Source organism: Oncorhynchus clarkii, chromosome 18 (genome assembly GCF_045791955.1).
Source record: "Oncorhynchus clarkii lewisi isolate Uvic-CL-2024 chromosome 18, UVic_Ocla_1.0, whole genome shotgun sequence".
In the NCBI taxonomy this organism is placed as follows: domain Eukaryota; kingdom Metazoa; phylum Chordata; class Actinopteri; order Salmoniformes; family Salmonidae; genus Oncorhynchus; species Oncorhynchus clarkii.
The window spans coordinates 42689657-42706666 of NC_092164.1; the positions used below are offsets into that span (position 1 = coordinate 42689657).

General features: G+C 42.7%; 1 protein-coding gene across 2 annotated transcripts in view; it reads left to right on the top strand.

The window, feature by feature from the left end:
- Positions 1-17010, top strand: part of LOC139373535 (A-kinase anchor protein 9-like) — a 139227-nt gene that overhangs the window by 34033 nt on the left and 88184 nt on the right. For both annotated transcript variants that reach the window (XM_071114157.1, XM_071114158.1), the window contains 9 exons: positions 488-685; positions 921-3794; positions 7616-7699; positions 8785-8929; positions 9350-9420; positions 9694-9823; positions 10136-10233; positions 10765-10876; positions 11067-11304. In XM_071114157.1, coding sequence (XP_070970258.1) covers positions 488-685; positions 921-3794; positions 7616-7699; positions 8785-8929; positions 9350-9420; positions 9694-9823; positions 10136-10233; positions 10765-10876; positions 11067-11304 — 3950 coding nt within the window. The remainder of the gene's footprint in view (positions 1-487; positions 686-920; positions 3795-7615; positions 7700-8784; positions 8930-9349; positions 9421-9693; positions 9824-10135; positions 10234-10764; positions 10877-11066; positions 11305-17010) is intronic.

Sequence of the window (17010 nt, forward strand, 5' to 3'; positions counted from 1 at the left end):
ATAGGCTATAACACTACCCTATAACATATTATCCCACCCTAGTCTATAATATAGTAAGAAAAATACATTAGGCAGGTGAGGTAGAATCTCATGACAAGCGTAGGGTTAGACTAGAATAAAAAATACAAGAAAAGAGTTGTAACTTTCCCATAATTCCCAGGTTTTCCAGAGAACCTGGTTGGAAGATTCCCATAAACGGGTGTGAAAAAGCAGGAAATCTGGGTATCCACCATCTGGAATTTCTGGAAAACCTGTGAATTTTGGGAAAGTTACAGGAATTTTCCAACCCTAGGTTAGACATACGATATAATAGGACTGGTACAGGTATCTTTCCTATGTCATCTTATTGTCTCGGAAGCTTTTCCCTGCTCTATCAACATTTTCATATATTTTATTACCGTCCTAATAATTATACAACATATGTGGTGGTTATGTTGTTTTCTGTCATTTCCACGGGAACATGAACGCCCTCTGGTTTGATTGACAGCTGCAGGCAGGTGAGACGCTGAGGAACACCAGCCACAGCAGCACAGCGCAGGACCTCCTGCAGGCCAAGCAGCAGCTTGTCCAATACCAGCAGCAGCTGGAGGAGATGGACGGCCAGGTCAGAGGGCACCATGAGATGAGCGAGGAGCAGCTGCTGCAGATCAGCCAGCTCCAGCACCGGCTCAAGGAGGCTGAGATGGTGAGGCGGCTGCCTAGTTGGTGTTAGTCAGTGCCTGTCATTCATGTGAAAACATCTGCTTGTATTGATCTATTTAATGGATCTGTTTTAAAGGTGGTTGATTACCAGGTGTGTTTTAAAATCTGATTTAGATTTCCTATTATTATTACCATACAAAAACACAATTTAGTTTAAAGGCTGTTTGTAGAATTATTTCAGCTGTTTAAATATGAGGCTTTAATACTTTTCCTCATAGGTGGAAAGAAGAACAGAAGAGTCATTTGCACAAAGGTTAAATGAGAAAGACCTGCTGATTGCTAAACAGGAGAGAATTATGGCAGAGTATGAGCGTTCCCTAATGCAACTTAGAAAAGATCTCACACATGTGGGCAGAGGGGCTGAGGAGTCACTTGCCCAAAGGGTAAATGAAAAAGACCTGCTGATTTCGGAGCAAACTGCAATAATAACAGAACATGACTCCTCCCTCCACCAGTTAAAGGATGAGTTGACGGCCTCTGAGAAATGCTTAAACGACCTCAACCAGCAAATTACCGCAAAGGCCAAAGAGCTGGAGAGCTGTAAGGGTAACTTGGATAACTGTAAGAGGGACTTAGAGAGCACTACTAATCAGTTGAATAGCTGTAGGGTTGAGCTGGAGGGCAGTAAGGGTGAGTTGTATAGCTGTAGGATTGAGCTGGAGAGCAGTAAGGGTGAGCTGGATAGCTTTAGGTTTGAGCTGGAGAGCAGTAAGGGTGAGCTTGAGAGCTGTAGGGTTGACCTGGAGTCCTGCAGGGGCGAACTCTCAGCCTCCAGGCAGAAGGAGCGGATGTCCTCCAGCGAGATCAAGCAGCTGATGGGTACCGTGGAAGACCTCCAGAAGCGATGCCACCAGGGCAGCCTGTCAGAGTGTGACACCCTCCAGAGAATGGAGGAGGACTCAGCCCGCAGGCTGGATCATCTCAGGACGGAGCTAGACGAGATGTACTGTGAGCAGATAGTCCAGATGAAGCAGGAGCTTTGCTTGCAGCACTCTGCTGCTCTGGAGCAGGTCACGGCGCAGCATCGCAAGGAGCTAGAGCTTCTGAAATCCCAGCAATCCGTGACCAGACCTAGTCCCGAGGTGGTGATCGAGCTCAAGGGCAAGATCGTAGTGCTTCAGCAGAGGCTCCAAGAGGCCCAGGTGCTCCGTGAGAAGAACAGACAGGAGCTGTCCCAAGTGGCACAGGAGAAGCTCAACCTCCAGGGTCAGGTGGTTGACCACCTCAATGACCTCCGCTCAGCCCGGTCCAAGGTGGAGCAGGCCTCCCAGAACATCGCTGTCCGTGAGAGTCTTCAGGGCGAGCTGCAGCGCCTCCAGGAAACCATTGATGACCTGAAGGACCAGCTAGCCACCGCTGCGGAGTCGGCAGTAGAGATCGAGGCCAAGCATGAGTCGGAGACAACCAACTACAAGATCAAACTGGAGATGATGGAGCGGGAGAAGGATGCAGTGCTGGACCGCATGGCTGAGTCACAGGAGGCAGAACTGGAGAGGCTGAGGACACAGCTCCTCTTCAGCCACGAGGAGGAGCTCATTCTCCTTCGGGAGGACCTCCGTAGGGAGAGCCAGCTCAACACCGAGAATCTCCTTAACGAGGCGTCCATCCGGCACGGCCGAGCTCTGGAGGAGTTGCGAAACGCGTACAAGGACGAGCGGGATGAGCTGTTGCACCAAATCTTTGCACTGAAAGATGACTTGAAGATGGCGCTGCACAGCTCGAAAGCCGAAGAGCTGGTGGTGCAACTCAAGGATCTTCAAGTTGAGGAATTGAGAAAGGGTGGAGAAGAAAGGGTCAGAATGGAGAGGGAAATCCAAATGCTGCTGAAAAAGAATGAGCTGCTAGAAAACCAGTCCAAAGAGCAAGAAAAGAGCTGGGACAATAAATGGAGGAAGCAGGAATCTGAAAAGAGGATTTTGATGGAAACCAACAACGCCATGAAAGAGGAAGTGGAGTCCAAAATGGAAAAAATCCAATCCTTCATGATAGAAAATGAACAAAAGCAGAGACAAGTAGTGGAGTTGCAAGAGGAGATTGAAAAGCAGAGGAATACATTCTCTTTTGCAGAAAAGAACTTTGAGGTGAACTATCAGGAGCTCAAGGAGGAGTATATGTGCCTTGTTGAGGTAAAGGCGCAGTTGGAGGAGAGGATTCTCAAGGAGACACTCGTGTATGAGTCTAAACTCGCTAGCCTCCAGTCGCAGATTCAGGAGCTGAGGGAGAACAAGGAAACTAACAAAATGGAGGACAAGTCCAAAGACAACTGCGGTGCGTCGATAGAAAAATACACTACTGAGCTGACGGAGAAGCTGAAGGTAGCTCTGGCAGAGAAGGAGGAACTGGCTATGAGGCTGTCTCAAGTTACCGAGCAGCTGACTGTTACAGAAGGTGAATTGGATGAGCTGGAAGGAGAGCTAAGTCAGGTCAGGAGAGAAAACAAGGAGGTAATCGCCCAAAATGAAAACCTGGAGGAAGAGCTCGAAAGAGAGCGGGAGACTCTGAAGGAGAGAAAGGGAGAGATAGAACAGCAGAGAGAGGAGGGAGGGAGAGCTGCTCAGAGCCAAGCGAAGCTCCAACAGAGAGGGCAGCCTGTTCAGTCTGCAGCCCCAGCTTGCTCCATCGAGGATCATCACCTCCAAATCGAATCTCTCCAAGGGGAGGTAGTGGTTCTCCCCTCCTCCTTACAGGCCGCCGAAATAGAGCGAGACCGCCTCCGACACACCCCTGAGGCTTGGCACCAGAGCCAAACGCTAACTCTATCTGCAGCCCCATCTCAGGTCTCAACTGTTGGAGAGGGACCTGTTGAGTGTAGCTCCGCTTTGGAGCCTTCAGCCTCTGGGTCACACAGGCGCAAGACACAGCAGCGACGAGGAAAGAAGAAGCGCCAGAGCTCTGCCCAGACAAAAGAGAAGAGGGAGAAGGAGGAGGTGGCGGAGAGAAACAAAGCTGGAGGTGCTACTGCTGCAGCAGAGTGGGAGGCACGGGCTCGGATGGAGAGCCAGGTTCCGTCGATCTCGCAGCAGAGGACCGGGAAAGATGACGCCACAGACGGGTACCACGGTGACGGAGAGAGAGACTGCGTTGGGAAGAAGGTAGGCATTCACACACAGCTGCTGCTGCAGTCTCTTAGCTGGAATAGCCCCCGCTATGGAAACGATAATTGCCATGCCTTTTATTTTTTCCTCTTTCACTCTCTCTCGCTCTCTCAATCCCTGCATTTTCATAAGTCTGAAATTATCTTTCTGATTGAGCTGTTAAAATGTTTAATAGAGTATTTTCATTTTGGTCTTATGTTAATGCACTAATTGACTATTGTTGAAATAACCAGCAAACAATTGATCATGATCATAACCAGTACTATGTAACGATGTATCATTACTCCCTTGTTAAATCTTACAACTGTTGATCATTACTCGATGCAGGTGAATGGAATTTGTGTTCATACACTACATAGACTGAATCGAAGGCTTATTTAAAAACCTGGCTGAGGTGAGGTTTGCCTGTTTAGCACTGAACAGTTAAAAAAAAAAAAAAATCATCCAATCTGTAATGACTGATGGGCTTGATTACAAAGTGCCCGACAGAGGCTGGCTCTCCTAGGCAGTGAATAACAGAAGTACATCCTTAGGTAAAAATATTCAATATTTTGTCTTTGATTGTCAGGCCACGCATACCACTCATTTTAAAGCAGGAGAGGCTGAATGGGAGGTATCAATTGGATCAATGCACAGAGATTCTGAAGACTGTAGGAGAGGCTGTTGCATGAACACACAGAGCATTTAAATTATTAAGTTGAAATCACCATTAAGCTTTACTCAGGCAGTTATATAAGAATTATAATCAGCCTTCATTGACTAGGCTCTTATCTTCAAAGCTAAAACGAGCCATGAAAGAACGTAATTTGTTATCTCTCATGAATATCCTTTTCTAGCTAAGGAACGTCTTTGCTTTTATGTAGAGAAACGTATACATTATAGTTTCTTTCTGTTCTGCAGGGAGTAAGTGCTCAAAGTTGAGAAGCCATTTTGTGTCATTGCCAGTACCAGTCAAAAGTTTTGACACACCTACTCATTCAAGGGTTTTTCTTTATTTTTACTTTTTTAACATTGTAGAGTAATAGTGAAGACAACAAAACTATGAAATAACACAAATTGAATCATGTGGTAACCAAAAAGTGTTAAACAAATCAAAATAGATGTATATGTCCAAGGCTTCACATCAGTAGAGCAATGTCAAGGATGCATAGAATTTTGCCCTCATCTCGCATCAGTGCACCACAGTATGTTCACTTTCACTTACTGGGAAGGACCCCTTAATAGCTTACATGAGTCTTTCTATAAATTAGGCCTAGGACTGTCTGTCCTTCAAGCAGGGTTCATACAGACATTGGCAAGTCAAATTCAAATACTTTCAGGGACTTTTTCAAGCACTTAATTGTGTTTTTCAGGGAATGTCAATGTTAGACATTTGTATAATTTATATAATTAAGAATAATGCATTGATATTCCAATGAATGTTATTACGTTCTAAAATATGTGAGAATAATACGGACTTGTCTTACTAAATAAATTAGATGCATGCATTGCGTTGTTTGCTCTATAAAACGTTAGTTCATATTCAAGTTTTTTTCTCTAAATTACATTTTGCTTTTGGGGTGATGTGATTGGTCTGAGGCCAAATCCAAACGTAACACTTTTCTTTGGTGCGCCAGGATCATTCACAGTTGCGCTCACTCAGTTTTGCTGAATGCTGATTGGCTATAATTTCATTTATTTTCGTCAAGGGGGGCCAAATGTTTCGCTTGCTCGGATGCTTTCTCCACTCTTGCGAATTTAAGGAAGTTTATGAACCACAGCGGGACGGAAGATGATTATTTATTTAAAAAAATCATTTTTGGGGAAGCCTGGCTTCCCTTAGGCAACAGCAGTGGTGTGTATTCATGGATGCCAATGTGACCAACGCAGTCACACATACTTTAATAAAGCCATGAGTAGTGGCAGCGTTAATCTTACCATCGTTGTTTTCATACTGAGAAAGCAACCAATAACCAGGTTAATTTTGTAAGGGAACAGTTTTCATGGAAAGCCAAGTTGAAGCCAGCATTAGATGTTGTTGTTCTCCATAATAACCACACATGGTTTTACCTCAACAGAGTAGCGCAACACCCATCAATTGAAGCGGTGGGAAACATCGCTTACAGAAACGGCTCAAAGAAAATCACTGATAATTATAAGGGATCAGAAGATCTTATAAATTGGCTACAATAATTACAAGTACTTTTCAAGTACCAAATTGAGGAAATGTATGATTTTCAAGGTAGGCCTATTCCAGTACATGGATTGCTGAGGTAAATTAGTGTTCAAATGGGCTATTTCAAGCCCCATTTGTATTGTTTATAAATGCAGGTGTAACATGGAAACCAAAATGTATTTGTCATGTTATTTCATTCCCAGATCATAGCCTAATGAGTTTCTTCAGAATATGTCATGTGTGGTCTTTATATCTAGAATAATGAATTGGAATAGTGTTTGGTGTTGTTCAATACATAATTGCTCACAGTAGACTGTGTCTAATTCGAGGCACAAAAACATGAACTCATTAACTTGATGCTTCTTCTGTTAAATCTGCTGTACAACTGTCTTCACCGGCGTGAAGACACCAACATTTTAAGGACTTTCTTCGCAAACAACTTTGTTTCCCAACACCTGGCACATGCAACAGCTTATCACAACAGCTTTTTGTCACTTGACTGTCATTCAGAAAATTCCTTCTTGAATCAGATGATGATGTGTGAAAATATCATGGTGTAATTACAACTTGACACCAAATGCACATCCAACAAGTATTATGCATAAATATTGAAGAACCACGTTAATGACAGTATTGATTTAGGTTTAAAGTATAAAGGTAAGATGACTTTTGTTTAGAAGCATTCGATTTTGCAATTACATGGTTTTTTTACTGGGATTTGTTTGCCCATGAAAACTGTTTTCACCCCATAACATAAGGAGACATGGAATGTTATGTAGTCACACTGCATTTCTGACATCAATTTACAAAAAACTTTCCAACAGCTAGGGTATGTACAGGGTTCAAGTTCAATGTCTAATTGAACTGATTACATATTTTTATTTGACCTTTTATTTAACTAGGCAAGTCAGTTAAGAACAAATTCTTATTTTCAATGACAGCCTAGGAACAGTGGGTTAACTGCTTTGTTCAGTGGCAGAACGACAGATTTTTACCTTGTCAGCTCGGGGATTTGATCTTGCAACCTTTCGGTTACTAGTTCAACACTCTAACCACTAGGCTACCTGCTTAATATATGATATAATAATATATATCATATATGCTTAAGATATGATAAAACGACAATTTAAACTGCCATAAATGCATCGACAGAAAAATGTTTTATGTCACACTATTTTGGACAAATCCGTCAAGACACCAACCATGAGAAAGGGTTAAACATGAATTTTAAATAAACTCATACATTTTATTGAATATAGCTAAGCTATGGTATGTTTCCCCCTTAATGTAATTACATTTTTTAAAATGTCCATATTATCATCAATTACTTATTCATATCTGTGACAACTTGTCCAGCGTAGGAAATCCTCACTGGTAGCATAGTTTATAAAATAAAATATAATATTTCTATTGCATCTTGTTCTTCGTATCAATAATATGTGCAAGTGAAGTACATAAGCATTCATTGCTATGAATAAATTGCAAATTAATATGAAATGCTTCTGAAGCGGTCTTAGTCTTTACAGTGTGGCCTTCTCAGTAAGTGTTTCATTGTGTTTTATGCCATACGTACTTACTGTACTGTTGACCCTGTCAACATTGTGTTTTTTATTAACTTTTAATCTCTTCTGTTACAATGGCTACTTTTTTCTCCTCTTTTCAGGGGAAGAGCGTAGATGGGATGGAGTGTTGGGTGGACTCTGTAGCGAAGCAAGAGGAGGACAGGGACAGCGAAACCACAGAGCATGTAAATGTCACCTGAGCTCAAATCTGCCTGTGCTTTTCGCTCCGGCCTGAGTTGCTGTCTTAGTACAGTTGGTTTGGAAGGTCAATCAACCAGTGGAACAACTTCATACAGAACTATGGGCACCCAGTAGTAAGGCCGTGATGAAAGGCAAACCTTCCTTTTGTCACCCATTTGTATTATTATGAGTAATGCTTGGTTGTTGTGTCAAGTGTTATACTGCCCACACTGCTAATAATTAGTGTGAAATAACCAAAGTAAGAAATATGCATCTGTTTAGGAAGTTTCAGTATGCAGTTATTCATCCTTGCAGTATTTGCAGTGTCACATTCTACGTAGCTACGTGCATTAGGCTACTAAGCATGTGCTTGACATCAATTTGCTACATATCCTACTGTAATATGTATAGTGCTTGAGTGGGCTGGATAAATTGCAATCAAACAAAGCGTTATGAAAGTAAGTGTTATTACCATTCCACACAAAAATGCATTGCACGCAGCAAACAGAACTGTCATCAAAGAAAAAAATAATGATTTCACGAGTGTAGCTGCAACACATCTGCGTTTCCACATCCATCCAAGGATGAGAGGAAAGCCCTGCCGTATCCCCATTATTTTGGCTGTAGAATAGATAACAGCTGGCCCCTCGTTTGTTGTGCTAAAGCCCAGGTGCTCCACCCTGTTTCTTTTATAAAATTAGGGCAACAGGCATTCCCAATTTCCATTCAAAACAATGTCCTGTGGTGGGTGGACTGGCCAACATATTTGGGGTTGCACCTTTTGGAATGTATGTTTAAATGTACACTCAAAAATATGGCATCATACAGCAGGCCGACTTCCTGCTTACAGATAAACAACAACTGGCAAGTACATTTGGAGGGGCCAATAGTGGTTGACAATCATCTTGTTGATATGTGTATGATGTCATATTGCTAAGAATACCTTAAATTCATCATGTGTAAGTTGCAACGAGCACATTCTATTCTTTGGAATTTGTATCTCTATTGTGCAACCATAGGTGGACTGAGGGATTATGTCCATTTTGGTTTATGTAATTCTATGCTTTCTTTTCTCTCTCTCTTTGTGCAGGTGGAGTGCAGGCTGCAGCTGGAGGCCCAGCGGATCAGCCTGTCTCAGATGCACGCTGCACAGCTGGAGCTGCTCCGGGAGCAGACAGATGCCCGTGTCAGCACACTTGAGCAGGAGCTAGGTTTCTTGAAAAAAACATACAAAGGTATGTGTGTGGTTTTGAGTGCAGGTCGATGTATGGATGGGTTGTTGTCTGGTGGTGGGGTTGAGGTAGGGATATGGCAAGTGTGTTTGTGTGGTAGGAAACCTTGTGGTGGTTAGAGGTGTGTGTGTGTGTGTGTGTGTATATGTTTCAATGTGTGTGCACTCCGCACATGTATATTTAATTATGTATGTGTATCTGGGCATGTGGGGTTAGACGGGCCATGTTGAATTGGTTTATTTTGATCTATCATTCGTGATGTCATCCATGCTACAAACTGTAGATAGAAAACAGACTCACACGGAAGTTATTCAGTCTCTTTTGCATTCATCCTATTTTAGTAATTGAATGTTTGTGTACCATGTGTGCTTAATATAAACCAATAATAATGTATGCTTTTGTTGTTTTTCTCGGACTTCACAGATGATCTCAGAAGCTCTAAGTACCAGAATGTGGTGCAAGTTGTGTCTGAAGAGTGCAAGCAACTCATCCTGGTAGTTAACATTCAACACACACACACACACACACACAACAACACACACACAACAACACACACACACACGCATACACACACACACACACACACACACACACACACACACACACACACACACACAAAAAAACAAGTATTGATTGTTCCTTTGCACTGTCAATTACTTTTGATATGAGAACGTTATTAGACATAATTATTTCAGGTTCAGACATTGATTCTATCTACTCGAATGAGTGTTTTGTTTGAGAGCTATTTTGCTGTTATCTTTATACAGTCCTTTGCTAAACTTTTCGGAGAGGAGTTCTTGGAGTATCTCCACCCCACTGATGTCGAGGACTGGAAGATTCATTGGTTTGAGAAGGAAGAAACCAGGGATCCCAGTGCTGTTTTACAGGAGGCGAAAGGTGCTTTATTGGTTGTGATGTCTACCAAATGACAGCAATACTACATAAAGAACACGCAGCCTATGAAATGAGTGGCTGACTAATGAAAACGTCTAAATAAGTCACACGCCGATCTTGACTGCTGCATGATAAAATGACAAATTAGTACATGTTGTGTTTTGTGTTTTCCTCCAGTTTACATTTGCGTACGCACATCAAATCCAGCTACATCAATGATAAATGGGATCCCTTATAGTAGTGAAGATACTTCACAAACTGAGACTGCATGAGGATATATTTGTAATGGACATTTCTTCTGTCTGGTTTCTATAGAAATGTATAGAGACCTTCAGCAGGTGAAGCAGAGGATTGAACAGGAGCACGGTCGTCTCCTACAGCTCCAGTCCTTACTGAAGGCAGATGGCAATAAGGTAGGATGGACTGCTACATACTGTGTGTGCAAAACTCTTTGTGTCAAACTCATTCCACGGAGGGCCGGGTGTCTGCAGGTTTTTGCTCCTCCCTTGTACTTGATTGATGAATTAAGGTCACTAATTAGTAAACAACTCCCCTCACATGGTTTTTGAGGTCTTAATTGAAAAGTAAAATCCCAAAACCATCTGACACTAGGCCCTCCATGGAATGAGTTTGACACACCTGCTTTAAGGGGTTTAGGCCAAGAGTTTTTGAATTGGTGGGGGAAAAAACATAAGTCATTATTTCATTGGATATGTTTAGATGTCACGACACCAACCTCGTTATTGTTTGACATGTAATCACAGTATTATGACGGGGATGAAAAGCAACAATAATTTTTTGGCTACAGTAATTGCTAGGACACTAGCACTCAGCTTTTACATGTTTAACTCTGCTAGTTAATAATGATATGACGAATGAAAGCTAATTGGCTTTAATGATAACGCCAACAAACACTGCTGTCAAACTCTTATTGTCATTCTTAGATTGAGGTGATGCAGCTGATGTACGATGAGCTGAAGCGCAGCAGTGAGGAGAAGATCGCCAGCCTGCGCAGGCACATCGAAAGCTCCAGCATCTCTACACACAATCTCAAGGGTAAATTTAGATATATACTGTATGTCTAAACCAAAATGGTGCTGGGTTATGTGGTGTCCATCTTCTACACAATCTGTTGTGCATTTGGAAAGTCTGCGAGCCTCAACCCCAAAATGAATGGGAAAGATGGGCACTGTCTACCACCATCTACATAGTCATGCTAATGCTAACACCATCGCTCTCTACCCAGATCTGAGGGAGCCGACCGCGGCCTCGCCCTCCTCCCACACTGCTGAGGATATCCAGAAGCTGATGGCTGACGTCCATCAGCAGCGGGCCCAACTGGAGGAATGCCACAGAATGGAAGTGGAGCGCCTCAGGGCCTACTACCAGCAGCAGGCCAAAGCGACTGAGGAGCACTATGCTACCGAGCTCATCATGCTACAGCAGCACCTCGATGAGGTCACGGGCACCGAGGCCCAGTTCAGGTAATAGTGATGATGATGATCATGACTATGGTGTAGAAGTGGCCCTACATAAATCACATGCAAGAGCTTCTCAGTGTGTTTATACTAGACACTACAACCTATCGATTTCTGGACCAATCAGACTGTGTTCGCATTCGGTGTAGGATTGGGGAGGTACTCAGATCCAGACTCATTGCAGAGGAGAAACTAATGTTAGTGGGTGTGGGGTAATGTTTGGCTAGGGCAATGAGTCTGGGTAGCCAGGCAAGAGGAAAACCCCATCATCAACCCTTTCACATGGCATGTAATCTTGACACAAATTTTAAACTCAAACTAAATCCAACTCATGAATCCAACTCAACATATGAATTGGTTAGTCCACAAGCACATCATAGGTAATACATATTATCGAAGAAACACAGCCACCGGTGCACAAGTGAGAAAGTACATTTTCTCCTCCCCCATGGGAGTATTTGAAACAGTCATGAGAAGGATCCTACTCCTGTGTGTACGTGCGCATAGAAAGAGTGCAGCAGCACTTCTCAGATCACTGTGACCCGATACCACCGGGTATGAAATTCTACAGCTGCCATTCAGGCCCACTTTAATTGCCAAGGCATTAGCAAACTCCTTATTCCTTTGAAAGTAGATTTCAGTTTTATTCAATCCCTCCTGGGTCCATTACTATTAGCATGGCTTTAATCTCCTGATATCTCTCCCCAGTGGCACAGCAGTCTAAGGCACTGCATCGCAGTACTAGAAGCGTCACTACAGATCCGGGTTCAATCCTGGGCTGTGTCACTTCCTGGAGCTACCGGGAGACGCATGGGCAGCGCACAATTGGCCCAGTGTCGTCCGGGTTAGGAGAGGGTTTGGCCGGCTGGGATGTCCTTGTCTAATCTCACTCTTGTGACTCCTTGTGGCGGCCGGGCGCATGCACGCTGACTTTGGTCGCCAGCTGTATGATGTTTCCTCTGACACATTAGTGCGGCTGGCTTCCAGGGTAAGTTGGCAGTTAGTCAAGAACAGTGCGGCTTGACAGGGTCGGGTTTAGGAGGACGCATGGCTCTCGACCTTCCCCTGTCCCGGGTCCGTACGGGAGTTGCAGCGATGGGACAAGACTGTAACTACCAATTTGGATATCACAAATTGAAAAAAATAAATGTATCATCTCCTGATATCTAAATTATTTTCACTATATAAAAGGGATGTAACATTCACGCATCCATCCCAATTAATTGTCGGTTTTCGGAACCAATCCAAATCTAGCATGCATCCGTCAGAAAATCTATTCAAAAGTTATAAATAGCTTTCACAGTTTGTTTGGACTTGTATTTTCAGAATGTAGAAAGAATGTATCTCGTCTTTTGTGACAACTTATGCGTCCTTTCCTTCAGTGTTGAACTGCATGTAACTGTGTTGAGTCATTGATCTACAAATCATTTTGCATGCCGAACAACCCCAGGTAATACCAGTAGGCTAGACAAATTGTGCACAGCTTCACGCCTGACCAAGGAGAGGTAAGCCTATTCCTGATCTGACACATCTGCGCGTCACCATTCAAATGTTTGTAAAATGGCTTCTGCAATATTAGGCTTTATTAGTTGAGCGACTACCAATGTAATTTGCTAGGTTGTTTTTATCAAATGCTCTGTTGAAAAGTTGTGTTTTACCAAAATAAAAGCAAGCTACTGGAGACCACTCTTGTGTGGCTATATACCTGCTAAACAGGGCTTACAATAGATTTTATTTTGATCAGGTTCACGATCAGCAATAGTTTTGATAATTTTGCTGTGAACAATCAATCAGTGTATGTGGTAATTTTTAGTTTGTGCCTTCAGAAAGTACTTATAACCCTTGACTTTTTCCAAATTTTGCAGTGATTTTTTTTCTGACCTATGTTCGCATAATGACACTAAAAACATATTTTTATACATTTTTGCAAATCTTTACAAAAATACCTATTTACATAAGTATTCCACCCCTGAATCAATACATGTTTGAATCACCTTTGGCAGGGATTACAGCTGTGAGTCTTTCTGGGTAAGTCTTTAAGAGCTTTGCACACCTGGATTGTACAATATTTATTCTTTTTTAAATTCTTCAAGCTCTGTCAAGTTGGTTGTTGATCATTGCTAGACAGCAATTTTAAAGTCCTGACATTAGATTTTCAAGCCGATTTATGTCCAAACTTTAACTAGGCCTCTCAAGAACATTCGATATCGTCTTGGTTTTAGGCCGTCAGTGTTTAAGTTTTTAAAGTTTTTTATTTCACTTTTATTTAAACAAATAGGCCAGTTGAGAACAAGTTCGAATTTACAACTGCGACCTGGCCAAGATAAAGCAAAGCAGTGCGACAAAAACAACAACCTAGAGTTACACATGGGATAAACAATTGTACAGTCAATAACACAATAGACAAAATCTGTACACAGTGTGTGCAAATGAAGTAAGGAGGTAAGGCAATAAATAGGCCAGTATTGGCAAAGTATTTACAATTTAGCAATTTACAATGGAGTGATATATGTGCAGATGAGGATGTGCAGGTAGAAATACTGGTGTGCAAAAGAGCAGAAAAAGAAATGTGGGGATGAGGTAGGTAGGTGGTTGGATGGGCTATTTATGGGCTGTGTACAGCTGCAGCGATTGGTAAGCTGCGCTGACAGCTGATGCCTTAAGTTAGTGAAGGAGCTATAAGTCTCAAACTTCAGTGATTTTTGCAATTCATGGCAGCAGTGAACTGGAAGGAAAGGCGGTCAAAGGAGGTGTTGGCTTTGGGGATGACCAGTGAAATATACCTGCTGGAGCGCATGCTACGGGTGGGTGTTGCTATGGTGACCAATGAGCTGAGATAAGGCGGAGCTTTACCTAGTAAGGACTTATAGATGACCTGGAGCCAGTGGGTTTGGCGACAAATATGTAGCGAGGACCAGCCAACGAGAGCATACAAGTCGCAGTGGTGGGTAGTATATGAGGCTTTGCTGACAAAACGGATGGCACCGTGATAGCCTCCAACACTCTACTCAGCAAACTGGATGCAGTCTATCTTGTAAATGACATCGCCGAAGACCAGGATCGGTAGGATAGTCAGTTTTACGTGGGTATGTTTGGCAGCATGAGTGAAGGAGGCTTTGTTTGCGAAATAGGAAGCCGATTCTAGATTTAATTTTGGAATGGAGATGCTTAATGTGAGTCTGGAAGGAGAGTTTACAGTCTAACCAGACACCTAGGTATTAAGTTGTCCACATGTTCTAAGTCAGAACCGTCCAGAGTAGTGATGCTGGTCGGGTTGGTGGGTGCGGGCAGCGATCGGTTGAAGAGCATGCATTTAGTTTTTCTTGCATTTAAGAGCAGTTGGAGGCCACGGAAGGAGTGTTGAAGCTCGTTTGGAGGTTTGTTAACACAGTGTCCAAAGAAGGGCCAGATGTATGCAGAATGGTGTCGTCTGCGTAGAGGTGGATCAAAGAATCACCCGCAGCATGAGCGATATCATTGATGTATACGGAGAAAAGAGTCGGCTCGAGAATTGAACCCTGTGGCACCCCCATAAACTGCCAGAGGTGCGGACAACAGAACCTCCGATTAGACACCTTGAACTCTGAGAAGTAGTTGTTGAACCAGGCGAGACAGTCATAAGAGAAACCAATGCTGTTGTCCTGCTGAAAAGTGAATTCATCTCCGTGTCTGGTGGAAACCACACTGAACCAGGTTTTACTCTAGGATGTTGCTTCATTCCATTTATTTTTTATCCTGAAAAACTCCCCAGTCATTGACTATTACAAGCATACCTGTAACATGATGCAGTTTCCACTGTGCTTGAAAATATGGAGAGTGGTACTCAGTAATGTGTTGTGTTGATGTGCCCCAAACAAATTTTTGTCCTTAATACAAAGTGTTCATTGCTTTGACACATTTTTTGAAGTATTACTTTAGTGCCTTGTTGCAAACAGGATGTACAGTACCAGTCAAACATTTGGACACACCTCATTCCAGGCTTTTTTTTTTTACAATTTTCTACATTGTAGAATTGTAGTGAAGATATCAAAACTATGAAATAACACATATGGAATCATGTAGTAAACAAAATCAAAATAGATTTTATATTTTATATTCTTCAAAGCCTTGATGACAACTTTGCACATGCTTGACATTCTCTCAACCATGCATTTCAATTAACAGGCGTGCCTTGTTAAAAGTCAATTTGTGGAATTTCTTTCCTTAATGCGTTTGAGACAATCAGTTGTGTTGCGACAAGGTAGGGTTGGTATTTTGAAGATTGCCCTATTTGGTTAAAGACCAAGTCTGTATTATGGCAAGAACAGCTCAAAACAGCAAAGAGAAATGACAGTCCATCATTACTTTAAGACATGAAGGTCAGTCCATCCAGAAAACTTCAAAAACCATCAAGCGCTATGATGGAATTGGCTCTCATCAGGACCGCACCTCTACTGCAGAGGATAAGTACATTAGAGTTAACTGCACCTGAAATTGCAGCCCAAATAAATGCTTCAATAGAGTTCAAGTAACAGATGCATCTCAACATCAGCTGTTCAGAGGAGACTGCGTGAATCAGGCCTTCATGGTCAAATTGCTGCAAAGAAATCACTACTAAAGGACACCAATAAGAAGAAGAGACTTGCTTGGGCCTCGAAACACAAGCAATGGACTTTAGACCGGTGAATATCTGTCCTGTCGCCTGGAGTCGAAATTTGAGATTGCGGTCTCTTTGAGACGCGGAGTAGGTGAACGGATGATCTCCGCATGTGTGGCTCCCACCGTGAAGCATGGAGGAGGAGATGTGATAGTGTGGGGGTGCTTTGCTGGTGACACTGTGATTTATTTCGAATTCAAGGCATACTTTACCAGCATGGCTACCACAGCATTCTGCAGAGATACACAGTCCCAAACCAGAATGGATGATCATTTGTTTTTCAACAGGACAATGACACAAAACACCTCCAGGCTGTGTAAGGGCTATTTGACCAAGAAGGGGAGTGATGATGTGCTGCATCAGATGACCGTGCCTCCACAATCACCTGACCTCAGCCCAATTGAGATGGTTTGGGACCGCAGAGTGAAGGAAAAACAGCCAACAAGTGCTCAGCATATGTGGGAACTCATTCCAGACTGTTGGAAAAGCATTCCTCGTGAAGCTGGTTGAGAGAACGCAAGAGTATACAAAGCTGTCATCAAGGCAAAGGGTGGCTACTTTGAAGAATCTAAAATATATTTAAATGTGTTTAACATTTGTTGGGTTACTACAGTCGTGGCCAAAAGTTGAGAATAACACAAATATTAATTTTCCCAAAGTCTGCTTCCGCAGTTTGTATGATGGCAATTTGCATATACTCCAGAATGTTATGAAGAGTGATCAGATGAATTGCAACTAATTGTAAAGTCCCTCTTTGCCATGCAAATTAACTGAATCCCCCAAAAACATTTCCACTGCATCTCAGCCCTGCCACAAAATGACCAGCTGACATCATGTCAGTGATTCTCTAGTTAACACAGGTGTCAGTGTTGACGAGGACAAGGCTGGAGATCACTCGGTCATGCTGATTGAGTTCGAATAACAGACTGGAAGCTTCAAAAGGAGGGTGGTGCTTGGAATCATTGTTCTTCCTCTATCAACCATGGTTACCTGCAAGGAAACATGTGCTGTCACCATTGCTTTGCACAAAAAGGGCTATTGCTGCCAGTAAGATTGCACCTAAATCAACCATTTAT